This window comes from Anomaloglossus baeobatrachus, chromosome 6, assembly GCF_048569485.1.
Source record: "Anomaloglossus baeobatrachus isolate aAnoBae1 chromosome 6, aAnoBae1.hap1, whole genome shotgun sequence".
Taxonomy (NCBI): domain Eukaryota; kingdom Metazoa; phylum Chordata; class Amphibia; order Anura; family Aromobatidae; genus Anomaloglossus; species Anomaloglossus baeobatrachus.
In genome coordinates this window covers 414,358,651-414,386,271 of record NC_134358.1, presented here as the reverse complement: position 1 = coordinate 414,386,271, position 27,621 = coordinate 414,358,651, and the positions used below count along the sequence as shown (strand labels likewise).

Here is a 27,621-nt window from a genome sequence, read left to right as displayed (position 1 = left end):
GTGTGTGTGTGTGTGAGTATATGTGTGTGTGTGTGTCTGTGTGTGTGTGTGTGTGTGTGTGTGTGTGTGTGTGTGTGAATGTCTTAAAATATGCCTTCAGTCTATACAGCTTAGTCTTTTATGGAACTTTATGCAGTCAGAAAAGTTTTAAGGACCAGTACAAACAAAACTAGACAGAGCATCTCTCTGCCAAGGATCGGGCATCTATGTTCATTATATAGACAATCCATTCATTTCACTGATACCAAAATGTACCACACCAAGACTTTTAATCTACTATCAATTTTTGCAAATATTTTAGTACTTTTCTCTTTAAACGAGTCTGGTATTGGTACACTTCACTGCCAAATATTTTTTTTCATGGAATCCATGGACATTTCCTGTATTTACCAAGAGCTCAGCACTGACACATAGTTGCAACATCTGCCAATATCCTAAAGCCGTCTTCCTTGTTGTGAAGAGAATAGAACAAAACGTGAATGGCATATGTCTTATAAGAGCCAGGATCTCATAGGCTTCTAGACTGAATGTGGTATTTCCCCCGACAAGAAGCCCACCAAAGTTTAATATGTAGTGAAACATTTAGAACAAATGTAGCAAATTAAATGGTGATTCCAGTGAGATATGGATCTATCCAGGATTTATTACCTGATAAAACCATTTTTTTTATTATCGATCCCATGTTGCATCAGTTCCATTAGTAGTACATCTGTGGCTGCTGAGAGAACATATGATTATCATTCCCCCCATATTCTTCTAAATAAGCTAATAGATTATAGGTATACAGACAGGAGGCTGCATTGTCATAATTTTCATTGTAACTGCATGACAGGAGCTGTCTAGTCATTATCAGTATCTGTGATAGAAGTTTCTGCCTCAGGAGAAAATTTGTGATATAATCAATGCAATTTCACCATTCTTGCAGTTCTTGTGACTAAGATGATGACCAAGTACATAGAGCCATCTATTTCTAGAGGGTCAATGAGTTCACATCCCTAACTAAAAAGAAATATACCATGATTTTGTAGACAGAAAGGAACAACTACATAAAGAAGTAATATTGGCAGAATTATAATGAAACTATTGACAACAGAATAATTTAAAAGTATACATAAAATAAAACTTTGAGTGCTACTTTAATTTTCCCTGTGGCACCAGAAGGAATTTTAATGCTTTCTGATGAATTTCCCCACAAATTACTTATAAATGATTAGTAAGGAAAAGCAGGGGATCATCTTAAGGCCCCGTCACACTAAGCAACATTGCTAGCAACATCGCTGCTAACGAACAACTTTTGTGACGTTGCTAGCGATGTTGCTGTGTGTGACATCCAGCAACAACCTGGCCCCTGCTGTGAGGTTGTTGGTTGTTGCTGAATGTCCTGGGCCATTTTTTAGTTGTTGCTGTCCCGCTGTGAAGCACAGATCGCTGTGTGTGACAGCGAGACAGCAACAACTAAATGTGCAGACAGCAGGAGCCGGCTTCTGCGGAGGCTGGTAACCAATGTAAACATCGGGTAACCAAGAAGCCCTGTCCTTGGTTACCCGATATTTACCTTTGTTACCAGCCTCCGCCGCTCTCACTGTCAGTGCCGGCTCCTGCTCTGTGCACATGTAGCTGCAGGACACATCGGGTTAATTAACCCGATGTGTGCTGTAGCTAGGAGAGTAGGGAGCCAGCACTAAGCGGTGTGCGCTGCTCCCTGCTCTGTGCACATTTAGCTGCAGCACACATCGGGTAATTAACCCCATGTGTGCTGTAACTAGGAGAGCAAGGAGCCAGCGCTAAGCGGTGTGCGCTGCTCCCTGCTCTGTGCACATGTAGCTGCAGCACACATCGGCTAATTAACCCGATGTGTGCTGTAACTAGGAGAGCAGGGAGCCAGCGCCCAGTGTGCGCTGCTCCCTGCTCTCTGCACGTGTAGCTGCGTGCGCTGGTAACCAAGGTAAATATCGGGTTGGTTACCCGATATTTACCTTAGTTACCAAGCGCAGCATCTTCCACGCGGCGCTGGGGGCTGGTCACTGGTTGCTGGTGAGCTCACCAGCAACTCGTGTAGCGACGCTCCAGCGATCCCTGCCAGGTCAGGTTGCTGGTGGGATCGCTGGAGCGTCGCAGTGTGACATCTCACCAGCAACCTCCTAGCAACTTACCAGCGATCCCTATCGTTGTTGGGATCGCTGGTAAGTTGCTTAGTGTGACTGGACCTTAAGTCTTATTAGCATCTGAATAGGTGACAGGTAAAAACTTACTAATTGATCTGATTGGTTGCTTTGCACACTTAAAGAAAAGCCTGAGTTCTCCATTTTTCGCACTCTCAAACCCCAGACCCCCAAAGATCAATAGTGCATCCAAAACTTATAAAAGTTTGGTTAAATTTAAAGGGGTTGTTCATAACAAGAAAAACACAGCTGCTTTCTATCAGAAATGGTGCCACCGCTGACCAGGACTTGTGTATGGATTGCATCTAAAGGTACCGTCACACTAAGCAACATCGCTAGCAACATCGCTGCTGAGGCACGTCTTGCTAGCAATGTTGCTTAGTGTGACATCCAGCAACAACCTGGCCCCTGCTGTGAGGTTGTTGGTTGTTGCTGAATGTCCTGGACCATTTTTTAGTTGTTGCTCTCCCGCTGTGAATCGCACATCGCTGTGTGTGACAGCGACAGAGCAACAACTGAATGTGCAGGCAGCAGGAGCCGGCTTCTGCGGACGCTGGTAACCAAGAAGCCCTTTCCTTTGTTACCCGATATTTACCTTCGTTACCAGTGTCCACCGCTCTCAGCTGTCAGTGCCGACTCCCTGCTCTCTGCACACGTAGCCGGAGTACACATCGGGTAATTAACCCGATGTGTACTATGGCTATGTGTGCAGGGAACAGGGAGCCGGCACTGGCAGTGTGAGAGCGGCGGACGCTGGTAACGAAGGTAAATATCGGGTAACCAAGGGAAGGGCTTCTTGGTTACCCGATGTTTACCTTGGTTACCAGCATCCGCAGAAGCCGGATCCCTGCTGCCTGCACACGTAGCAGAGTACACATCAGGTAATTAACCCGATGTGTACTGTGGCTAGGTGTGCAGGGAGCCAGCGCTAAGCAGTGTGCGCTGGTAACCAAGGTAAATATCGGGTTGGTTACCCGATATTTACCTTAGTTACCAAGCGCAGCATACTTCCACGTGTAGCGACGCTCCAGCGATCCCTGCCAGGTCAGGTTGCTGGTGGGATCGATGGAGCGTCGCTTAGTGTGACATCTCACCAGCGACCTCCTAGCAACTTACCAGCGATCCCTATCAGGTTGTATCGTTGTTGGGATCGATGGTAAGTTGTTTAGTGTGACTGGGCCTTAAGGCTATGTGTCCACGGTAGAATGTACCTGCGGATTTTTCTGCATGAAAATCCGCGACTTTCGCGGCAAATCCGCACCTTATTTTTGCCGCGGATTTGCCGTGGATTTACCGCAAATTTGCCGCGGATTTTGATGCGGATTTTTTTTTTCCCCATTCTATACCCAAAATCCGCACCAAAATCCGCAACAATAATTGACATGCTGCAGATTTTTCCGGATCAAAATCCGCGGCAAATCCGCCGCGGAAAAATCCGCAGCATGGACACAGCATTTCCAAAATGCCATTGAAATGGCTTGGAAGTGCCGCAGCTGCAGATTTTCGGAAAATCTGCGGCAAATCCGCGGCAAAATCCGCGCAAAATCCGCAGCGTGGGCACATAGCCTAAGGCTCATTGAAGTGAATAATGCTGAACTGCCATACAATGCAGGCTTATAGTTTGGGATGGGATGGCTTCTGAAAAAAGCACTCTTGGTTTTCTATTCCATGACAACCCCTTTTGGTTTCCCTAAGTTTTATTGTTATCAATTGTCCCGACTTTATAACTAGAGTGCAGTCACATGGCCATATGACCCGTACGAGGATCATACTGTAATGCTCAGACTGGCTGGTGGCTTTCCTGACCAAAGTGTGCCAGAATGTATTTCTAGGCAGCTGTCAAACTCTTATCAGGAGAGCCACCGGCCAGTCCGAGTATCACAATGTGATCTTTGGACGAATAATATGGCCGTGTGACTGCACCCTAAGAGTTATTATGGGACCTTGGAAATCTGCCCTGAATGCCTGTTTGTAATGGTCTAAATGTAAGCAATACACGTCTGCAGAGCTCCAAGAGTTTTAGGCAGGTTTTCTACATGTTCACGTGTATTTCCGAGCATTCATATCCCCTAGGCTCCTACAATATCTCTTGCCACTGCAAAAGTTGAAGGAAACTTTCTGCTAACATGCCTTTGCCAGCTTATGTTGGCTCCAAAATTAGTCCACCAACGCCTGAGTCAGAGCGGCAGGAAATAGCCATATTACATTTTATTGGAATAGGAAAGCGTTTTCTGTTTCTGTAAAAGATTTAAGGTAAATGTCCACCATTTTTACTTCTTGGTTATTATTTACACAAAAAAAAGTCACTTAGTCAGATGTTAGGTATTGTCATCCACCTTTAAAGGGATTGACGACTTTAAATGAAAATTTTGTGGAACTTACTAGAAATAATTGGGTTGATTTGCAGGACTCCAGTCCATTCTCCGCGGTCAGCGGTACCTGGTGGCTAGACGGCAGACCCGAAATCTCTTACCTTCCGGTGTCTCCAGTGGCACATTTGATTTGTCATAGCTGGCGCGATGTTATCTGTCAATCCACTCATCTTTAGAACTTACTAATATATAAGTAGTATAGGTTCTCTTTGTGCACTTGTTAGTTCTGCCTTCCTCGCAGACTGCACAGTTCTCCTCTCCACAAAATGTGGAGCATGTGACCAGATCTGTCTGTCAGCCTTGTCCAGTAGAAAAACACTGCACATTTCAAAGTTGTTTTTCAATTGGATAGGTCTGATCACATGCTGCTACCATTTAGAGAGTGAAAACTGTGCAGTCTGTGAGGCGTTTATACTAACAATAGAGTGGAAAACCAATAATTGTATATTTGTCAGAGCCACAAAAACATGATCACGACACATTTAATAAATAAAATTAAACAGGGACTACCCCTTTAGGTGAATGTATAGATGGAACCTATACACAATAAACATACAGGGTATAACCTGAGCTGCTGCCCTCCCGGAGTCCAATGCTGTCTCTCGCCAGTACTTGTGTAAAGGCTGCTGCAGTGATGGTTTGTTGACACTACAGCAACCGATAATAAATGATGCTGCCTTCTGAACAAATGAATGAAGAAGTGAATATGAGCCTATTAACTATAACACTGCATGATAAGCAATACATCAGCTATTGCTATGAAAAACGTCTATAAGGTGCTGCAGTACTTATAAGGGATTTCATAAAATGATAATTATCTATATTGCATATGTTTTCCTAAGAGCCGCAGCACAGATATGATGTAGACACAGAAGCATGAGCTGTAGATGTTTGTTAGGAATGTATCTTGGTGCCAGCCCTGCCTGCAGCTTCACAGATGTCTGTGTGTTATGCAAACAATTCCTGACTGCGGGACAATTGCCAAGAGATCAGCGGCACCACATTTGCTATTAGGATTGCAGCCTGATAGCATCAACCTGAAGAAACGGAAGGAAGAAGACAACCTTTTCTTTCAAATGGATTGTCCTATTATAGAAATTACTTTTTTTTTTCCTAAATGCATGTATTTGAACTAAAATTCATTTTTGCAATTGGGTTTCATTAGCATTTTAACACCTTTTGCCTTCAATAGCCTTTGTGGTGCAGAATGAGTTAACTAAGAATTCTTCAGTAAGCTCGTGTTGACAGTCTGGCAGGCAAAGTTTGTAAATCTTTTATCCCTCTTTTTCTGAGCTCTTTTCAGCTGATTTATGGGCACTTACTACTTCTAAGTTGTGCAGAGACTCAAAGAGCCAAATGATGAAAAATGTAACCAAACTGCAAAAGTGACTTTTAGCTCAATATACATACCTTTAATTGAAAAAAAAAATCCTCAAAGGTGGACAACCCCTTTTAAACAGAACTTATCCATTAACCAAAGCGCACAACTTTGTAGATTGGATTAACTAATTTTATATAAAGACTAGTATTAGATTAAGCATAAAGAATTTGCATCCTAGTTATCAAAATAAGTGGCAGAGTCCTGGGAATAAAAAAAACAAAAACAAAGAGAGAATATTTCACAATGATTAATGTAACGTCATTATGAATAAAAGTTTATAGATGGCTTAGAACAAGAGTAGGGAACCTTAGGCCCACGGACTGCATACGGCCCACAATGACCTTTCTTGCAGCCCCCGGGCAGATTGCCAGGGACCACAGTACGCTTACTGCTGGCTGCCGACCCTTTAAACCAATACATGCACTGCAAGAAAGTTCACACAGTGTTTCCTCCTCAATGCTGCGTGAGCATACACTGAAGCAGTAGGTCCTCAGCATGCTGGCCAGTGCCAGCGTACTGGGGACGGACTTTGTGGGTGGGGAAACACGCAATACGCTCCCGTCCCACAGGAGAAGAGGAGTGACAGCCTCAGCATTCCCTTTACTGTATGTGCCTCCCAGTGCTGTGTGCCCCCTCCCCCCAGTGCTGTGTGCCCCCTCCCCCCAGTGCTGTGTGTCACCCTTTCCCAGTGGTGTGTGCCTGAAATGATGGGCCAGGGGCGCCTCTGGCCTTGTAGTCGTGGCCCTTGAGGATTGACTTACCCCTGTCTCCACCATTACTTGGATACCGAGCTCTTCTCTTGTGAGGCAGTGTGTGACGGCGCCTTCGCCGGACGGTGCACAAACAGTCTTCAGGCAAAAGCTGGTTATAATAAAAGATGACCTTTATTTGCACAATACAATCCGGTCAGCAGAATCCGGCACTTTCTGTGGAGCTGGGGACAACCTGCCCAAACGCGCCCTCTGGTGGGGATATGCCCTGGGTACTCCGCTTCTCCGGGCTCCCACTCCTAGGTCAAGCACACACCGGACCCACACCAGCGATTTCAGACCTTGAGGTTACGTTCCCCTCCGTTGCTCCGGCGTCCCCTGGTGTTCCGCTCACACACACTGCCACCGATGTTCACACACTGCAGACCCGGATCCCTCTCCTGCACACACACACAGACCTTCCCTAGACATCCAGCCGACTCCTCCTTCCCCGGTGGCAACAGCCGTCCCACCCGGCCACTAGGGGGTGCCCTAACACTAGACATCAATATCAACAGACATTTTTATTAACAACATTTCCGGTCCTTTAGTAGGGGTTATGAGCACCCACTACATGCCTCCCCTCTTAAAATCCGAGCCTCCCGGCACGGCTCTTCTTTAAAACACACATAACATGAGAAAACCTTTAGTCCAGTTCACAACAACAGAGGCACCAGTTCAGCAGCGCTCCCGATCTTTAGGTGGCGCCCGGAGACGCAGCAGCGCTCCCGGTCTTAAATGGCGCCCGGAGGCTCAACAGCGCTCCCGGTCTTAGGTGGCGCCCGGAGGCTCAACAGCGCTCCCGGTCTTAGGTGGCGGGCAACGGGCCCGTAGAACTTTTAACCCTTTGGAACAAGAACTTCTGCCGGTCTAGGAACGATACCGGTCTTCAAACAAGATATCTGCGGAGATCTATTCCGGAGGCCAGGACCGCTTCCACTCCTCCGCCTGTGCCTGTATGTAGGCACCCAGGGACTGCCCCGGTTGGCGGCGTATTCTCCGGAAGGACACGGGGGCAAAAGGTGGCTCTGCTGGCACAGCTTCTTCAGCTCCCGGCGGGGGTGATGGCGTCGCTACCCGGGGTGGTTGTGGCGCGGGTTGCGGCACGTCCAGGACTATGACCGGTCTGTTGGTCACACTCTGATTCACCGCTACCACCGGGGTAACCCTCTCCGGGTCAGCGGTCGGGCCAGATGGTACTTCCGGTGCAGCTGCCAAGGTGCGCCTGGAATGAGAGGCCGCGGTCGGTACCGGTTTTGGGTGGCTCCGGCGCCGTTCCTGTTGCTCCTCCCACTCCAGCTCTTGTTGCCACTGAGCCGCTTCCCGGGCGGTCGGCATCCGAGTGACCCCCACCGCGAACAGGCCACGACTCCCCGCATCGGGCAAGAATTGCACCCTCTCCCCCGGGTAGAGCGTGTGGAGACGTTTCGGCAGCCCCTCTACGTCCAGGTGGACCCGATTGTAAAAGTAATCGTCCCCGGTGTTTGCTTATCGGATAAACCCGTAGCCCTCCTGCTGGTTGAACTTCACCACTATGCCAGTGGTGAATTGCAGGGCCAGCTCCTCACCGCCGGGACCGGACAACATTTCCCGGACGATGGTTTCGGCAAGCAGGCGTTCTCGGACAGGGTCGGGTACCGGGGACGGAGCTCTGGGGTGCAGTACGGGGGACGGGACGACTACCGGATCCCAAACGAAGCCCAGGTGGTCTTCCTCCAGCCGCTCGGCAAGCACTTCGGCCGGCTCCCCAGATGGGACAGAAGGTATGGCGGCGGTGGCACCAGGCTGTGGTGTCTCCCAAGGGGAATACGTAATCCCCGGAATCCGGTCTCTCACTGGTGGCTGGGTGGCATACGTTGCCCGTACCTCCGTAATCGTACCTCCGGTCTTCGCATCCCAAGTGGTCTTCCAGGTCACCTTCTCGGGACGCGTGGAACCTCCCGGCCCGGTCGGAAGGTCTACTAGGGATGCCTCGCTTGCGGCAGCAAATTTGGGACGCCCCCGGCCTAGGCTGACCAGAGTCATGGTGGTGGCAAGTTCTTCTGGTTGTCCGGAAGTCTCCATCTCTGTCTCCGATCGTTGTACTAACAATGGCGGCGGCGTCAAAGCTGAGACTGAGGAGAGTGGAGGCGGGCCTTTGTTTCCCGCTCTTAAACAGATCCCTCCCCCAGCCTCACGCATCATCTTGACTCCTCCGCGGCGGTACTTCTTTTTCTTCCGAACACCGCCCACTTCGTATGTCTTCCTCAATGCCCTGGAACTGGCGCCTCCCCTCTTTGGGCGGAGTACTCTGTACCTCTTCTTCGGCACCGGCCAGCCCCAGGCTCTTCTTTTGGCGCCAACCCTTCGCGCCCTTTCCTCATCTTCACAGATAACGGCCCTCTTGCCGCCATCTTGTGCCCGGTCCAACGCTGCGGGCACTGTGTTCTTTTCCCACCAGGGGAATGGAAATCTTCTCCCGTAGTCGGGATCCTGTGCCCCAGGCACCACCTGATCTCCAGCTTCTTGGGTCCCTGGCAGGGGACTCGCATCCTGCCGACTACGCCACATGAAATGATGGGCCAGGGGCGCCTCTGGCCTTGTAGTCGTGGCCCTTGAGGATTGACTTACCCCTGACTCCACCATTACTTGGATACCGAGCTCTTCTCTTGTAAGGCAGTGTGTGACGGCGCCTTCGCCGGACGGTGCACAAACAGTCTTCAGGCAAAAGCTGGTTATAATAAAAGATGACCTTTATTTGCACAATACAATCCGGTCAGCAGAATCCGGCACTTTCTGTGGAGCTGGGGACAACCTGCCCAAACGCGCCCTCTGGTGGGGATATGCCCTGGGTACTCCGCTTCTCCGGGCTCCCACTCCTAGGTCAAGCACACACCGGACCCACACCAGCGATTTCAGACCTTGAGGTTACGTTCCCCTCCGTTGCTCCGGCGTCCCCTGGTGTTCCGCTCACACACACTGCCACCGATGTTCACACACTGCAGACCCGGATCCCTCTCCTGCACACACACACAGACCTTCCCTAGACATCCAGCCGACTCCTCCTTCCCCGGTGGCAACAGCCGTCCCACCCGGCCACTAGGGGGTGCCCTAACACTAGACATCAATATCAACAGACATTTTTATTAACAACATTTCCGGTCCTTTAGTAGGGGTTATGAGCACCCACTACATGCCCCTCCCCCCAGAGCTGTGTCACCCTTCCCCAGTGGTGTGTGCCCCTCCCTCAAGTGCTGTGTACCACCCCAGCCATACCAAAGAGAAGCAGCTCCAACCATCAGAGTAGGGGTGAGTTAATTGTTTGACCAAATTTATTAGGAACATTTTTGAAGTTGATAATTTTGTGCGGCCCCCGAAGGTTGGTAGAAATTTCCAAATGGCCCTTGGCAAAAAAAGGTTCCCTGGCTTAGAGCATGTGCAGTAAGAAGCTCCGCTGCTGTGACCAGGCGATATCTCGTACCACATACGGTCAAGCTGCCTACAGGTCCCAGCAGCGGAGATCCTACTGCACATGCTCACTGCCATTTAATCTATTAACGTTTTGGGACAGGTTTCTGTTAGTGTAACAAGACGGCAGACTTTTTTATGCAATATACTGATTAAATCCATGGACAAAATGAATATGATTTTGTCATTTAGATACTTAGGAATATTTTCCTTATTTACTATTTATTGTGAACAACTTTTACATACGATGACAAGACAAAGCCTTTCCCAAGGGCTCAGTGATATGGCATTTACACATGAGATTGCACTTTACAGGTGAAATATTATCACGCTCTTTACTCTGTGACGCACTTTTCTTCTAGGAAGCTTATGTTATGGCCAGTGTTGATAATCCCCATGTGTGCCGATTGCTGGGAATTTGCCTAACCTCCACTGTCCAGTTGATCACACAACTCATGCCTTACGGTTGTCTTCTTGACTATATTCGTGAGCACAAAGACAATATTGGCTCAAGACATCTTCTCAACTGGTGTGTGCAGATTGCTAAGGTAAAATACTCATTAGCTACTTTTCCAATATGTCCAATACTACAAAAATTGTCAAGAATCCTAAATAATCTTTTCACAGACTATCCAGGATTTTTAACTGTTTATTCTGTGAAAACAGGATTGATTTTAGGCACATGTCCTAAATGTAACAGCTACGACTTTTACATACCTTCCGTTAACATTGATTTTTTTAATTGAAAGGATTTAAATGACCTTAACTTAGGGTAAATTTTATAAAAGCACCAAAAAACATTTTAAATAATGTTAAAGGGATTTTCCACTATCAGGACAACCCCTTCTAATTCCACATGTTTAACCTAGGTAAATAGAGCCTATACTCCCCTCTCGTACCGGCGCTCTTCCAGCAAGCCACAGCTCGCAGTGCTGGGGCTCACGAGACATTGTGATATCTTGCAAGCTCGACGTCCAAACAGTGCTAATTTTTCTCTCCCCGCCTTCGGACCAAACAAGTTAATCAACAGGAAGTGCGCACTGCAGCTGCACTCACTTCCTGTTGATTGCTCCATGTCCAAAGGCGGGAGGGAGTAGCCAGAGCTGACTAGACGGAGAGCTCGCGTGACATTACAACCTCACGTCAGCCGCGACACTGTTGGAAGGGCACCAGTACGGGAAGTGAGTATAGTATCTACTATTTTATCTGAGGAAAACATGTGGAATCAGAAGGGATTGTCCTAGTAGTGGACAGTCACTTTAAGTTTATACTTTGGAACATATAACAGAGTTTGGGGAATCTGTACGTATTACCTATCTTACCCCATAAATTAACAAATTTGCATTTGACATTTTTATCTTTACCTTTTTCAAAAATGTGGCATGCAGGCGCAGTTTTGATCATATAGGTCACAATAGTTTAATTGTTTTCTAATTATATTTTTGTATCATCCTAGGGAATGAATTATCTTGAAGAAAGGCGATTAGTCCACAGAGATCTGGCTGCTCGGAATGTCCTTGTTAAAGCTCCCCAGCATGTCAAGATTACAGATTTTGGTTTGGCCAAGCTATTGGGGGCAGATGAAAAGGAATATCATGCAGAGGGTGGAAAGGTAAGATGAAAGAAAATATTAACTATACTCATACATGGATTACTGTGCCATAAAACTGATCACTTGTGAACATTACCTATATAATTACATTAAATGTACATAAACTATTTAAACAATTTTCCCTAAAAATATTATGAGGTCATAAACTTGAAGTTTATCTGCAACTAGCTGTAGTACCCGGGCGTTGCCCGGGATAGTAACTGTCTCTCTGTCTCTCCCCAGTCTCTGTCTGTGTGTCGCTGTCTGTCTGTCTCGCTGTCTGTCTCTTTCCTTGTCTGTCTGTTTATAGCTCTCTGTATTTGCATCAGTATATCTGTCTCAATCTCTGTATCTGTCTCTCTCTGTCCCTTTGTCCGTCTGTCCCTTTGCCCATCTGTCCCTTTGCCCGTCTGTCTCTTTCCAGGTCTGTCTCTTTCCAGGTCTGTCTCTTTCCCCGTCTGTCTCTTTGCCCATCTGTCTCTTTGCCGGGCTGTCTCTTTGCCGGGCTGTCTCTTTGCCGGGCTGTGTCTTTGCAGGGCTCTCTCTCTCCAGGTCTGTCTCTTTCCCGCTCTGTGTCTTTCCTGCTCTGTCTCTTTCCCGCTCTGTCTCTTTCCCCGTCTGTCTCTTTCCCCGTCTGTCTCTTTCCCTGTCTGTCTCTTTCCCCGTCTGTCTCTTTCCCCGTCTGTCTCTTTCCAGGTCTGTCCCTTTGCCCGTCTGTCTCTTTCCAGGTCTGTCTTTTTCCAGGTCTGTCTCTTTCCCCATCTGTCTCTTTCCCCATGTGTCTCTTTCCCCATCTGTCTCTTTGCGCGTCTGTCTCTTTGCCCATCTGTCTCTTTGCCGGGCTGTCTCTTTGCTGGGCTGTGTCTTTGCAGGGCTCTCTCTCTCCAGGTCTGTCTCTTTCCCGCTCTGTCTCTTTCCCAGTCTGTCTCTTTCCCAGTCTGTCTCTTTCCCAGTCTGTCTCTTTCCCCGTCTGTCTCTTTCCCCGTCTGTCTCTTTCCAGGTCTGTCTCTTTGCCCGTCTGTCTCTTTCCAGGTCTATCTCTTTCCAGGTCTGTCTCTTTGGGCGTCTGTCTCTTTGCCCGGCTGTCTCTTTGCCAGGTTGTCTCTTTGCCAGGCTGTCTCTTTCTCTGGCTGTCTCTTTCTCTGGCTGTCTCTTTCCCCGGCTGTCTCTTTCCCAGTCTGTCTCTCTATGTCTGCCTGTCGTTTTCTGTCTCTCTATCCGTCTATCCTATCTTATACTAACAGTTTATTTTGTTCCTATAGCAACCACTGACAGTTGCTATTTATAGTCTACTATAGCTCCCAGCTCCATTCAGTTTAATAGCTGCAGGATTTTTGTAGAGTAACTGGAAAGCACGGGGTTAAATTTTCCTGCCCAAACATAGTTTATGATATTCCCTGAGTCACATGGAGTGTCTGTGCAAAATTTCATGATTGTACATGCGACGGTGCGGATTCCTTTAGCGGACATACACACATACACACATACACACATACTGTACATACACACATACACTGAGCTTTATATATTAGATAACACCAGAATGTTTAGATATCACTACATCTCACATCCACCTCACCTCTATGTCACATCCACAGATGTTTAAAATCATACAAATATCAAAGCCTTTGTGTGAAAACTCATTCATCCAACTTGCTGCCACCATTCTTACAATAACCACGGCAGCAGTGGCTTAACGTTGGGATAAGATCAGGCCTATTGAAATCCTACATGCCTGATCCTTGTTTTCCATGACATTTTCCTATAGGAGACACTCAGGAGACCCCATATTCAATAGATTGTTGGTAGGATAAGCCGACAATAATCTAATGCAGGGGTCCCCAACCTGTAGCTCGGGAGCCACATGTGGCTCCCAGGCCCATAATGTATGGCTCGCGGATGTCTGCCGGCTTGGCACATTAGCACCAGGTCTAGCAAACAGATATGAAGAGCAGGTCTCCAGATGGGGACTTTTGCAAGTAGCCCGACACAGAAGTGCAGATCTGAAAAGGGGATATAATGGGTATCCCTGGTTCTTAGTATACTGCGTTGGTGTGATTTTTGCTGAAAAGGTTTGGCTGTCATTATACTAGTAATGGGGGCTCTGGGTGTCACTGCTGTGACAGGGGGGCGTGAGCTGGATGTGGCTCGTGACCCTCTATCAGAGCTGTATGTGGCTCTCAAGGAGAGACAAGTTGGGGACCACTGCTCTAATGTGTATGGCGGCTTATGATAGTGACAGTTTTCTGACATTACCTTCCCACCGGAGAGGGTCCACTTACTGATTTTTGTCTTGACAAAAACAGATTCTGTAAAATAAAAGATTCCTGGGTATAAAAACTATTATAGGGCTCAGACAGCTTTAAAAAAAATATTCAATCTTCACCAATACTGGGTTGCTCCTATTTTAATATTTACCCAGTCCCCACCGGTCCCTGCTTTGTAGGTCTGCCTCGACACTGTGCCTGCTCCATCAATTAGTGGCTCAGGCAGGTCACCGATGTAGCCATTTATTAGCTGAATGAGCATTTTGGCAATTTACAGTGTGTTGACATAGAACCTAGAAATAGAAACCAGTGAGGGCTGATGACAGAACAGAAGCTGTAAGAGTATTACATCCTTTATATTTTTTAGCTCTCTAAGGCCTTAGAAAAACTCTTATTACTACTATGAAAACTGATATAAGAATCAAATATTCTGAATGACTCTTTAGAGCCACCAATGACCACTGTGATCAGAATATTTAGGTTTACGAGTGATGGTAATCTTTAAATTGCTCTTAATATAAACCGCGCCAATATTCACCATATCATTATATATGTAAAATGTTGAACTATAAACCTTCTATATGTCACTTCAGCTTCAATTCCCAAATTACAAATCTGTGACTCACGTTTCATCCTCTAGGTTCCAATTAAATGGATGGCATTGGAATCCATATTACACAGAACCTATACCCATCAAAGTGACGTGTGGAGCTACGGTGAGTTTTAACCATTGTATACTAGCATATACCATTGCCATATTGAATTATTCAAATAGAAAAGTTACTGATATATTTTGTTTGCAGGTGTCACAGTATGGGAGCTTATGACTTTTGGCTCAAAACCATATGATGGAATTCCAGCCAGTGAAATATCAACAATTCTAGAGAAAGGAGAACGTCTTCCTCAGCCCCCCATATGCACCATTGATGTCTACATGATTATGGTGAAATGTAAGGAACTAATAAAATTTCTTTTTTAATCAACATGACTTGTTTTGGACGGTAGTAGTTATGTTATTTACATCCTTTGCTTGTGATTTTGTGAAGCTCGAGTTATAATCTACACTTTAATGTATTGTATATATCATGTAGTGTAAGCAGTCTACTAATCATGTGCAATATACTGCAGCTATATAAAACTAGATTAAGGTCAGGCATCTCATGTGTAAACATTCTAAACCCCAAAAATGTCTAAGGAAAAAGATATTTGCATTAACTAGTTGATTTCTTGAACTGAGCATGAGGAAATAAGAGGAATTTTGCATTCTACATCCGTGTGTTACGGATCATGGGATTCACCCAAACTCAACAGCCTCATAAATGAGACTACCCCGTTCAGGTCAGGAGACCTGTGTATCAAAGTCTCTACACAGACTTAGGCGGGCTTTGCACACTACGACATCGCAGGTGCGATGTCGGTGGGGTCAAATTGAAAATGACGTACTTCCGGCATCGCATGTGACATCGTAGTGTGTAAAGGCTCGATGATACGATTAACGAGCGCAAAAGCATCGTAATCGTATCATCGGTGCAGCATCGGCGTAATCCATAATTACGCTGACGCGACGGTCCGATGTTGTTCCTTGCTCCTGCGGCAGCGCACATCGCTGTGTGTGAAGTCGCAGGAGCGAGGAACATCTCCTACCGGCGTCACCGCAGCTTCCGTAGGATATGCGGAAGGAAGGAGGTGGGCGGGATGTTTACATCCTGCTCATCTCCGCCCCTCCGCTCCTATTGGCCGCCTGCCGTGTGACGTCGCAGTGACGCCGCACGACCCGCCCCCTTAATAAGGAGGCGGGTCGCCGGCCAGAGCGACGGTCGCAGGACAGGTGAGTCCATGTGAAACTGCCGTAGCGATAATATTCGCTACGGCAGCTATCACAAGGATATCGCTGCTGCGACGGGGGCGGGGACTATTGCGTGCGACATCGCAGCATCGGCGTGCAAAGCCCGCCTTAGACACAAAACAGTGTGAATCCGGCCTAAAAGTAGGTATGAATTAGAATGCTTATATCTACTCATACTCGGCTACTGACAAGGAAGAGTAGACATGAGTAAGAGCACTCCTGAGTGTGAGTATAAATGAGTATGAGTAGATAAGGGTAAAAGTAGATATGAGTAAGAGTAGTTATGAGTAAAAGTGTTGTTAGTATGGTTAGTCATGAGTAGTGTGAGTAGTTAAGAGTATGTGTAGATATTATGAGTAAGCATTGTTATGAGTAATTAGGAATAAGAGTAGATATGAGTAAGAATATAAATTGACTATGTATGAGTAGAAATGAGTAACACTATACATAATTATGAGTATTTATAAGTATGCATAGATATGAGTAATAGTACTTATGAGCTAGAGTACTGTAGATATGAGTAGGTGTAGTAGATAAGAGTATGAGTAGATATGAATATGGATAGTTGAGCATAAGTACTTAAAAGTATGAGTAATTAACAATAAGGCGGGCTTTGCACACTACGACATCGCAGGTGCGATGTCGGTGGGGTCAAATCGAAAGTGACGCACATCCGGCGTCACTTGCGATGTCGTAGTGTGTAAATCCTAGATGATACGATGAACGAGCGCAAAATCGTCGTCATCGTATCATCGCTGCAGCCTCCGACATTTCCATAATGCTGGGGGAGCGACAGGTACGATGTAGTTCCTCGTTTCTGCGGCCGCACACATCGCTGTGTGTGAAGCCGCAGGAGCGAGGAACTTCACCTTACCTGCCTCCCGGCTGCAATGAGAAGGACGGAGGTGGGCGGGATGTTTACATCCTGCTCATCTCCGCCCCTCCACTTCAATTGGCCGCCTGCCGTGTGACGTCACTGTGACGCCGCACGGCCCGCCCCCTAAGGAAGGAGGCGGGTCGCCGGCCAGAGGGACGTCGCACGGCAGGTATGTGCATGTAAAGCTGCCGTAGCGATAATAATCGCTACGGCAGCTTTCACTATATATCGAACGTGCGACGGGGGCGGGACTATCGCTGCAGCATCGGTAACACATTGTTACCGATGTTGCAACGTGCAAAGCCCGCCTTAGACTAGACATGAGTATGAGTATTTATAAGCATGCGTAGATATGAGTAAAAGTACTTATAAGTAAGAGTACATATGGGTAGGTGTAGTAGATAAGAGTATGAGTTGTTATGCATATGATTAGTTGAGTATAAGTACTTACAGTCATATGATAAAGTTTGGGCACCCCTATTTATGTTAACCTTTTTTCTTTATAACAATTTGGGTTTTTGCAACAGCTATTTCAGTTTCATATATCTAATAACTGATGGACTGAGTAATATTGCTGGATTGAAATGAGGTTTATTGTAGTAACAGAAAATGTGCAATCCGCATTTAAACAAAATTTGACCGGTGCAAAAGTATGGACACCCTTATCAATTTCTTGATTTGAACACTCCTAACTACTTTTCACTGACTTACTAAAGCACTAAATTGGTTTTGTAACCTCATTGAGCTTTGAACTTCATAGGCAGGTGTATTCAATCATGAGAAAAGGTATTTAAGGTGGCCACTTGCAAGTTCTCCTCTCAAATGATCTGAAAACAAAGATTATTCAACATAGTTGTTCAGGGGAAGGATACAAAAAGTTGTCTCAGAGATTTAAACTGTCAGTTTCCACTGTGAGGAACATAGTAAGGAAATGGAAGAACACAGGTACAGTTCTTGTTAAGCCCAGAAGTGGCAGGCCAAGAAAAATATCAGAAAGGCAGAGAAGAAGAATGGTGAGAACAGTCAAGGACAATCCACAGACCACCTCCAAAGACCTGCAGCTTCATCTTGCTGCAGATGGTGTCAATGTGCATCGGTCAACAATACAGCGCACGTTGCACAAGGAGAAGCTGTATGGGAGAGTGATGCGAAAGAAGCCGTTTCTGCAAGCACACCACAAACAGAGTCGCCTGAGGTATGCAAAAGCACATTTGGACAAGCCAGTTACATTTTGGAAGAAGGTCCTGTGGACTGATGAAACAAAGATTGAGTTGTTTGGTCATACAAAAAGGCGTTATGCATGGAGGCAAAAAAAAACCACGGCATTTCAAGAAAAGCACTTGCTACCCACAGTAAAATTTGGTGGAGGTTCCATCATGCTTTGGGGCTGTATGGCCAATGCCAGCACCGGGAATCTTGTTAAAGTTGAGGGTCGCATGGATTCAACTCAGTATCAGCAGATTCTTGACAATAATGTGCAAGAATCAGTGACAAAGTTGAAGTTACGCAGGGGATGGATATTTCAGCAAGACAATGATCCAAAACACCGCTCCAAATCTACTCCGGCATTCATGCAGAGGAACAATTACAATGTTCTGGAATGGCCATCCCAGTCCCCAGACCTGAATATCATTGAAAATCTGTGGGATGATTTGAAAAATGCAGTCCATGCTCGGCGACCATCAAACTTAACTGAACTGGAATTGTTTTGTAAACAGGAATGGTCAAATATACCTTCATCCAGGATCCAGAAACTCATTAAAGCTACAGGAAGCAACTAGAGGCTGTTATTTTTGCAAAAGGAGGATCTACAAAATATTAATGTCACTCTTATGTTGAAGTGCCCATACTTTTGCACCTGTCAAATTTTGTTTAAATGCGGATTGCACATTTTCTGTTAGTACAATAAATCTCATTTCAATCCAGAAATATTACTCAGTCCATCAGATATTAGATATATGAAACTGAAATAGCTGTTGCATAAACCCAAATTGTTATAAAGAAAAAAGGTTAACATTAATAGGGGTGCCCAAACTTTACCATATGACTGTATAAATTTGAGTAGATATGAGTAAGACTGTACATGAGTATGAGTATTGATAAGTATACGTATATATGAGTAAGAGTACTTATGAGTAACATGAGGTATGATTAAGAGTATTTATGGGTAGGTGTAGTAGATAAGAGTATGAGTAGTTAAAAATATGGTTAGTTGAGTATATATCTATTCATAGTCGTCTACTGATAAGGAAGAGTAGACATGAGTAAGAGCACTTCTGAGTGTGAGAATAAATGAGTATGAGTAGATAATGGTAAAGGTAGATATGAGTAACAGTAGTTATGAGTAAAAGGGTTTTTAGTATGGTTAGTCATGAGTAGTGTGAGTAGTTATGAGTATGAGTAGATATGAGAAAGTATCGATATGAGTAGTTAGGAGGAGTAAGAGTACAGATGAGTATACGTTGAATATATTATGAGTAGATATAAGTAAGACTAAAGTTTATTAGGAGTATTTATAAGTATGCGTAGATATGCGTAAGAGTACTTATGAGTTAGAGTACTGTAGATATGAGTAGGTGTAGTAGATAAGAGTATGAGTAGTTATGAATATGACTAGTTGAGTATAAGTACTTATAAGTATGAGTAGATATGAGTAAGAAGAGATATGAGTAAGAGTACTTATGAGTTAGAGTAAATATGAATAAAAGTACTTATGAGTATGTATAGTAGATAAGCGTATGAGTAATTATCAATATGATTAGTCGAGTATAAGTATGAGTATATATAGGTATGTGTAGTAAGAGTACTTATGATTAACAGTAGATTTTGGGGATCTAGTTGCAATTTATAAATATTTCATGATAAAGTGATCTTTTATGCTGTCAGACATAAATTAAAGTTTTATGTTAGTATTTATTTTGTATGTGTTTGTGATTTTATTATATGTAGGTTGGATGATAGATGCTGCAAGTCGTCCAAAATTCCGAGAGCTAAGTGCAGAATTTAGTAAGATGGCTCGTGACCCAACACGCTACCTTGTAATACAGGTAAGATTAATGTATATTATAGGCAGGTATTTAAGAAAGTCTCTGCTTCATATGACATCACAAGAGTTCTGGTCCAATTTTTACTGAATCTATGACTTTTAGCCACACAGCTGTATCTGCACTGCCCAGTGTGCTATAAGCTCTGGTCACACTAGCCATGCCACATCATGCCAGTTTACATGAGCCATTTCATAATAGATCCTAACTATTCATGGTAGATTATTATATTCATATTCTTTATTATTATAGCACCATTTATTCCACACTTTGCATATGAAAAGGGGAACAGGTAGACAAGTAGAATAATCATGAACAATGCAAGGCACAGACTGGAGGAGAGAGGACCCTGTCCACGAGGGCTCACAGTCTACAAGGGATGGGTGAGGATACAGTAGGTGAGGACAGAGCTGGTTGTGCTGCACTATAGTGGACTTTGGGTTACTGCAGGTTGCAAGCTTGTTGGAATAGGTAGGTCTTCAGGTTCCTTTTGAAGGTATCCAAAGTAGGTGAGAGTCTGATATGTTGGGGTAGAGAGTTCCAGAATATGGAGGAGGTACGGGAGAAATCTTATATGTGATTGTGCGAAGAGGAGATAAGAGAGAAGTAGAGAAGGAGATCTTGTGAGGATCGGAGCTTACGTGCAAGGTAAATACCGGGAGACTAGGTCACAGATGTATGGAGGAGACAGGTAGCGGATGGCTTTGTATGTCATGGTTAGGGTTAGTATGTCATGGTTAGTCGGACAGCAGAGTTTAGAATAGATTGTTGGGGTGCGAGAATGTTACACGGGAGGCCAAAGAGCAGGAGGTTGCAGTAGTCCAGGTGGGAGATAATGAGGGTTTACTACTTTTTTTCTACTGGCACAAATAGGCCAGCATGCCAGAGTCCTAGGCTGTCATTTTTCCAAAGCATGAATTCAGTTCAGTGCCATAGTACTGTATCTAAATAACCTGTGAGAATCCAATACAAGGGGACATATACCTTCCAACCCCACCAACACCAAGGTATGTTACACTATGACATTTTCAAAAAGCATCTTGATGGAAAAGACCTAATGCTAGTGTGAACATGGACTAGAATGTTTTCCAATTATTACAAATAATATACTATTAAAGTGGCACAATGTTATATCCTTTTTTTGTAGGGAGACGACAGAATGAATTTACCCAGCCCTCCTGCGTCTAAGATTCACCAGACTTTGGATGAAATGGAAAATATTGTCGACGCTGAGGAATATTTGATACCACATCAAGGATTTTTCACCAGCCCTCAAACATCTCGGACACCACTCTTGAGCACAATGGTACGGTTGCATTTCTGCATGAATTTAAGCAAAGTATGTAGTCTCAATTATATACCCTTTCAATAATATTTGCACCCTTATTTTTTTTTTTAGAGTTCCACAAGCAACAATTCACCCATCGTGTGCATAACTCGAAATGGGGTAAGACCATGTGTCATTTTCTACAAATGACATGATGTGTGTAAGAGAATATATTTTATCGGGAAAAAAAAATATATATATTTTTGCCTTTTTCATCGTAGGGACTTTATTACCATTTTTTACAGATGTTTTATACATATTTAGATTTTTTTACTAAATTTTTCCCCCGAGAGATCACCAAAAAATCTCTGAGAAACATTTTTTTTCCTCTATTGAACATTTTTTTCTATGTAACGTGCACATCAATCAGAGCCCAAGTTACAGGGGAAAACTGACATCTACTGTGCCAGCCATCACTTGTAGAGCTTATCGAGTCTACTATTACCCAGTAGCCTTGCTATGCAGACAGTGCCGATGCATCTCTACTCTACTTAGTGCTCACTGAACGCTAAGTAGCCCGCAAAATAGAAGACAGAAGTGGAAGTAAACTACTTCTGTCTTCTCCCCAGTGTACCCAGCTGTGTCTGATACTCAGGGATAGGACTTGCTCTTGCTACTTTACAGAAGCTTTAACTTCATGCCATAAATTTAAAATAGTGCAAGGTTAATAGTGCCCAGAGTCAAGTGTCATACATTTATGCCACTTGGTCATTATGGGGTAATATCATTACATATCACAGTATAGTGGTTGTAGTTACAGTGCCTACAAGTAGTATTCAACCCCCTGCAGATTTAGCAGGTTTACACATTCGGAATTAACTTGGCATTGTGACATTTGGACTGTAGATCAGCCTGGAAGTGTGAAATGCACTGCAGCAAAAAAGAATGTTATTTCTTTTTTTATTTTTTTTTTTAAATTGTGAAAAGTTTATTCAGAGGGTCATTTATTATTCAACCCCTCAAACCACAAGAATTCTGTTTGGTTCCCCTAAAGTATTAAGAAGTATTTCAGGCACAAAGAACAATGAGCTTCACATGTTTGGATTAATTATCTCTTTTTCCAGCCTTTTCTGACTAATTAAGACCCTCCCCAAACTTGTGAACAGCACTCATACATGGTCAACATGGGAAAGACAAAGGAGCATTCCAAGGCCATCAGAGACAAGATCGTGGAGGGTCTCAAGGCTGGCAAGGGGTACAAAACCCTTTCCAAGGAGTTGGGCCTACCTGTCTCCACTGTTGGGAGCATCATCCGGAAGTGGAAGGCTTATGGAACTACTGTTAGCCTTCCACGGCCTGGACAGCCTTTGAAAGTTTCCACCCGTGCCGAGGCCAGGCTTGTCCGAAGAGTCAAGGCTAACCCAAGGACAACAAGGAAGGAGCTCCGGGAAGATCTCATGGTAGTGGGGACATTGGTTTCAGTCAATACCATAAGTAACGTACTCCACCGCAATGGTCTCCGTTCCAGACGAGCCCGTAAGGTACCTTTACTTTCAAAGCGTCATGTCAAGGCTCATCTACAGTTTGCTCATGATCACTTGGAGGACTCTGAGACAGACTGGTTCAAGGTTCTCTGGTCTGATGAGACCAAGATCGAGATCTTTGGTGCCAACCACACGCGTGACGTTTGGAGTCTGGATGGCACTGCATACGACCCCAAGAATACCATCCCTACAGTCAAGCATGGTGGTGGCAGCATCATGCTGTGGGGCTGTTTCTCAGCCAAGGGGCCTGGCCATCTGGTCCGCATCCATGGGAAGATGGATAGCACGGCCTACCTGGAGATTTTGGCCAAGAACCTCCGCTCCTCCATCAAGGATCTTAAGATGGGTCGTCATTTCATCTTCCAACAAGACAACGACCCAAAGCAGACAGCCAAGAAAACCAAGGCCTGGTTCAAGAGGGAAAAAATCAAGGTGTTGCAGTGGCCTAGTCTAGTCAGTCCACATGAGACACCCAAAGAACCTAGATAACTTGGAGAAGATCTGCATGGAGGAGTGGGCCAAGATAACTCCAGAGACCTGTGCCGGCCTGATCAGGTCTTATAAAAGACGATTATTAGCTGTAATTGCAAACAAGGGTTATTCCACAAAATATTAAACCTAGGGGTTGAATAATAATTGACCCACACTTTTATGTTGAAAATGTATTAAAATTTAACTGAGCAACATAACTTGTTGGTTTGTAAGATTTATGCATCTGTTAATAAATCCTGCTCTTGTTGGAAGTTTGCAGGCTCTAACTTATTTGCATCTTATCAAACCTGCTAAATCTGCAGGGGGTTGAAGACTACTTGTAGGCACTGTATGTAAAGCATTCTATGTAGTGTGTATTACTATATTTACATGTCTTTTCATAGAGGCAACCACAAAACGCCAATGGGGAATTGGAGGGCACACTGGATTCCATGTAAAAATACATAAGTACTGACAGTAATTCTAGTACTGTCAATGTAATGTAATAGGATCCTAAGGTCCCACATATATTTCTCTATGTGCTACACCAATGTGTTATCATAGACATGACTGGGATGCATACAGTGAATTTACCATTTGCTTTTTTACCACCGTCACACAGGGCCCACCCATCAGAGAAGACAGCTTCATCCAGAGATATAGCACTGACCCAACAGTCATTCTGAATGACAGTCTTGATGATGAATTCCATGCTATTCCAGGTTAGTACCAGCTATGATAGATAGATAGATAGATAGATAGATAGATAGATAGATAGATAGATACTGGGTTCTATGGGTCAGCCAAAAGTAACTTTTACAAAGTAAGTGTATTGAGCATCAGAACGAGCTTCAGAACAAGATGCTATAGACTTACATTGTGAAAGCGACTTCCAGCTCACCCATAGAGCCCAGTGTGACCAGCCAGTCATAATAACCAGTATCTGCCCACCCGTAAAGAGGACCAGAGTGGCGATGGATACTGAGGACGATGGTGATCTGTGAGTATATTACCATGCCTATATTACAATTATATACATATTTACATATGGTTAGGCACTAAAAAGTTTGATGGGAGAGACTTGTGGACAGTGCCAAGTTGGCGTAAGGAGACTTATAGGCCATACAATGTGCTTCTAGAAATTTAGAAAAAGAAATAGCTTCTTGAACTCTAGTGCCTTTTCGAGCAGCAATCCAAAAATTCAATATTGAACTTTAATGACCTCTGCCACATGGCTTAGAATAATATGAGAAACCGGAAACTTCATTTGCACAAGACACAAGTTTCAGGGTGTTTGCTGCTCATCAGTACAAAGCAGGATGACTGATTTCCCTGGGTGAGAGGTGTAACAGGATGTAAGGAAGAAACATTACCCCTTACAATTCTGTCAGAGGTCTTTCACCCAGATAAATGAGACTTCCTGCTTTGCACTGATGAGGGGTAAACACCCTTAACATGTGTCTGAAAATGGAGTTTCTGGTTTGGTCTCTTATCTTTCTTATTTTTAAGTCATGTAGCATAGCTTGTTAAATGGTCGATATAGTCTTTTAGGATTGGTGTCGGTAGAGTCTTTCCCTCTTTCTCTTTGAAGAGGGTATTTGCATAAGGAGTTTACAGAATTTTTAATGCAGTGTGTATTAGTCATCTTGCATATTGGTGCTAATCAGTGACTTGAGACGTTTCAGGGGGGTTCCACATGCTGCACACAGCACTGACTTTATTAAGGCATCTCTTTGGCTGTTTCCTTTTACAGTACATAGCACAGATATTTATACTCTTTCATGCCCAGACTCCTGCAAAGGAATTTTTTTCGGTTTTATGCAAAGAGCTTACTGTTATACATCTATTCATTTTTTCTACATTTCAGAATATGTCAACCAGGCAAATCTGAAGACACAGATCTCAACCATCGCTAACCCAGTTTACCATAATCTCCTTCCTGAGAATACAAAGCCTCCAAACGGCCATCATAAGAGTTCTTATGGGAATGGTGTGAATAATCCAGAATACCTGAACTCGGATCAGACCATTCTAAACCACTCAGAAAATGACTATCCTGCCATCTGGGACCAAAAAATTGGCCAGCAAATAAGTCTGGACAATCCTGATTATCAACAGGACTTTTTCCCAAAAGGAACCAAAATGAATGGATTTAAAATTCCTGCAGCTGAAAATCGTGAATATTTGGCATTGGCGAGTGACTATATTGAAGCTTCAGCATGACCATGAGTTGGTTTAACCATTCCTGGCATTCTGCCTATCGGGGCACAGTGAGTTCTCAGAGAACGCTTGTGGACAATGGACCCTAATACGATGAGTGCGCATTACAGTCATGGGCACTTACACTTGTACAGTGAAATATATTGGGATCTATAGTCCCCAGTGACTCATTCTCAACGTTCCTCCTTGGGTTTGTCTCAAAGACAAAACCTATAACACTTTTATATATAAATATATTAAGAGATTTTTTTTTAATCTGCTTAAAATCCTTTTTAATTCCTGTGTTTTTATATTGTGTAGAGATATTCTTGCACCTTTTTGTTTTATGTGTTTTGTCCAAGCTGAATGGTATTTGTGCATCAAAGTTGATATACAGAACATGTTGTCATTTTAGGCATGAAATCTTGTGTATAAAGCTTATTTTAATATTTAGCACTCGGGACTTGGGAAGAGAGAGGCTACCGTAAAAAACAAAAGCGTACATTGGTACTTTATCACAAGGAGCTATTTTCCAGTGTTTTGGAGAAGGCTCATTGGATAATATGTATATATTGGAGTATAATATCTGTACAATTGTTTAAAATCTGACTAATGTCCGCCATGGAATGGCACAGTGATATACAAACATAGTAAACCTCATTATATATCAGGCAATGCATGAACGATTCACCAATGGTCGTCAGGGTAGGTATGTACAGTATCAGATGGCAGGAAAGGTAACATGGTCAACGTTGGATGTACCATTCAAGCAGGTAGAAGGCCAAGATAAAATGTCCAAGTATACTCCCAACCTAAGACATGTACGACCTATCAACAAGATGTCTCATAAAGTCTGATAAGTGCAGGTCCACCGATTTGACAGACATTTATCTCAAGAACAGAGTGAACGTTGTCTACTGACGGGTATAGGAAGGTGGTCGTGTATCCATAGTATCCTCCACTTGGGGTTCTCAATAGAGCAAGCCATGCATGCACCACCAACTTCCCATTCCCATGGGCACGAGACCTCAATCTCAATGTAGGTGCAGATTCCAATGAAGATATCTGAAATAAAAACCCCTTTAAAAGGTACCAAATTTAGAATCTGAAACAGCCCAGCCTTCACATACCACTTACAGTACTGGTATATGCTTTTCTGGCCCTTCAGGCATCAAGGTCTGGTTTGACTTCTACCTCTACACCTCTATAGCTGTGCCTCAGGTGTACTAGACTGTGTGTTGGGAGTTCTTTAAAAGTAGAACCTTTATATTTTTCATAGAAATATCCATGGTCTCTTTCTGACTTTGCAGCTTTACTCCATTCAGTTGATCAGAGCTTAACTGCCAGACATAGCCCATGGACGAAAATGGAGCTGTTGCACTAATTACATATAATCTCATAAACTCCTGTAATGAAATGGATTGGGATCCTCCAAGAATGATGACTTGGCTCTTCCATTGAGGAAGAACTACAAGAAAGATGTTGCTCTGTAGCACCCCACTCATGACATGACTTTTCTTGCCCAGGGTACATCAGTCAAGGTCCTTTAACAGATTTTATGCTAGTGTTTTGTAAATTAGTAAACAATTAGTATAAAATGAGATGGTAGTAAATCAGTTGTCTACGCTTGTGTTGGGCAGTGGTACCATTTTTCTCTTTCTGTAGAGTCAATTACATTTTACAATGTTCCTTGTGAATTGTAACACTAGTGGGCAGAGGACGCCATTAAAACTCGCTAGGGGCATTGATATGTGATTCAATAGCTGCTTATATTTCATTTCTGAAATTTCCTCCAAGTTATTGCCAATACTGTAGAACATACTGTATTGCTCTCTTGATTTCCGGTATTGCACTCTTGATTTGCGGTATTGCTGGTTCTTTCTCCTGTGGTTTATGTCTTATGGCTTGTCTATTACTTTATCATCACCATCATCATCGTCATCCTATTCATCCATTCATACATTCCTTTTTTTAATAAAACTTTACCTTTACGTCAATGAATCTGCACCTTGTCTGTTGACCACTTCTCACTGGTAGGTTATCAATTGGAGTAGAGCAAAATGGTGTTAATTAGATGAGTCTCAAAATTATATTAAACCAAAAAGTAGAATGTGATCCTCAATTCTAAAAACGTTCAAAGAATGTGTTGCCCCAGTATATATATATAATATCAATAATTTTTTCTACAATTGTTTTACTACCTGTTAGTTAAGATTTGATGTAGTTTTTTTTAAGTAAACATATATTTTTGCCTATTAAAATTCCTTTTTTTTATATTTGTTGTTTATCTTGCACTTTTTAAGACATTGTGAACACCATCATGCCAGTCTCCTTAATTAAAGGGAATCTGTCCCCAGGTTTTTGCTATGTAATCTGAGAGCTGAGTGATGTAGGGGCAGAGACA

At 43.9% G+C, this 27,621-nt stretch overlaps 1 protein-coding gene across 2 annotated transcripts in view; it reads left to right on the top strand.

Moving 5' to 3' along the window:
- The window catches only part of EGFR (epidermal growth factor receptor), a 282,394-nt gene extending 255,180 nt beyond the window's left edge, over nucleotides 1-27,214 (top strand). For both annotated transcript variants that reach the window (XM_075315153.1, XM_075315155.1), the window contains exons 20-28: nucleotides 10,474-10,659; nucleotides 11,568-11,723; nucleotides 14,610-14,685; nucleotides 14,773-14,919; nucleotides 19,642-19,739; nucleotides 20,884-21,042; nucleotides 21,136-21,183; nucleotides 23,641-23,740; nucleotides 24,886-27,214. In XM_075315153.1, the coding sequence (XP_075171268.1) occupies nucleotides 10,474-10,659; nucleotides 11,568-11,723; nucleotides 14,610-14,685; nucleotides 14,773-14,919; nucleotides 19,642-19,739; nucleotides 20,884-21,042; nucleotides 21,136-21,183; nucleotides 23,641-23,740; nucleotides 24,886-25,241 (1,326 nt within the window). In that variant the 3' untranslated portion in view covers nucleotides 25,242-27,214. The remainder of the gene's footprint in view (nucleotides 1-10,473; nucleotides 10,660-11,567; nucleotides 11,724-14,609; nucleotides 14,686-14,772; nucleotides 14,920-19,641; nucleotides 19,740-20,883; nucleotides 21,043-21,135; nucleotides 21,184-23,640; nucleotides 23,741-24,885) is intronic.
- The last annotated feature ends 407 nt before the right edge of the window (nucleotides 27,215-27,621 follow it).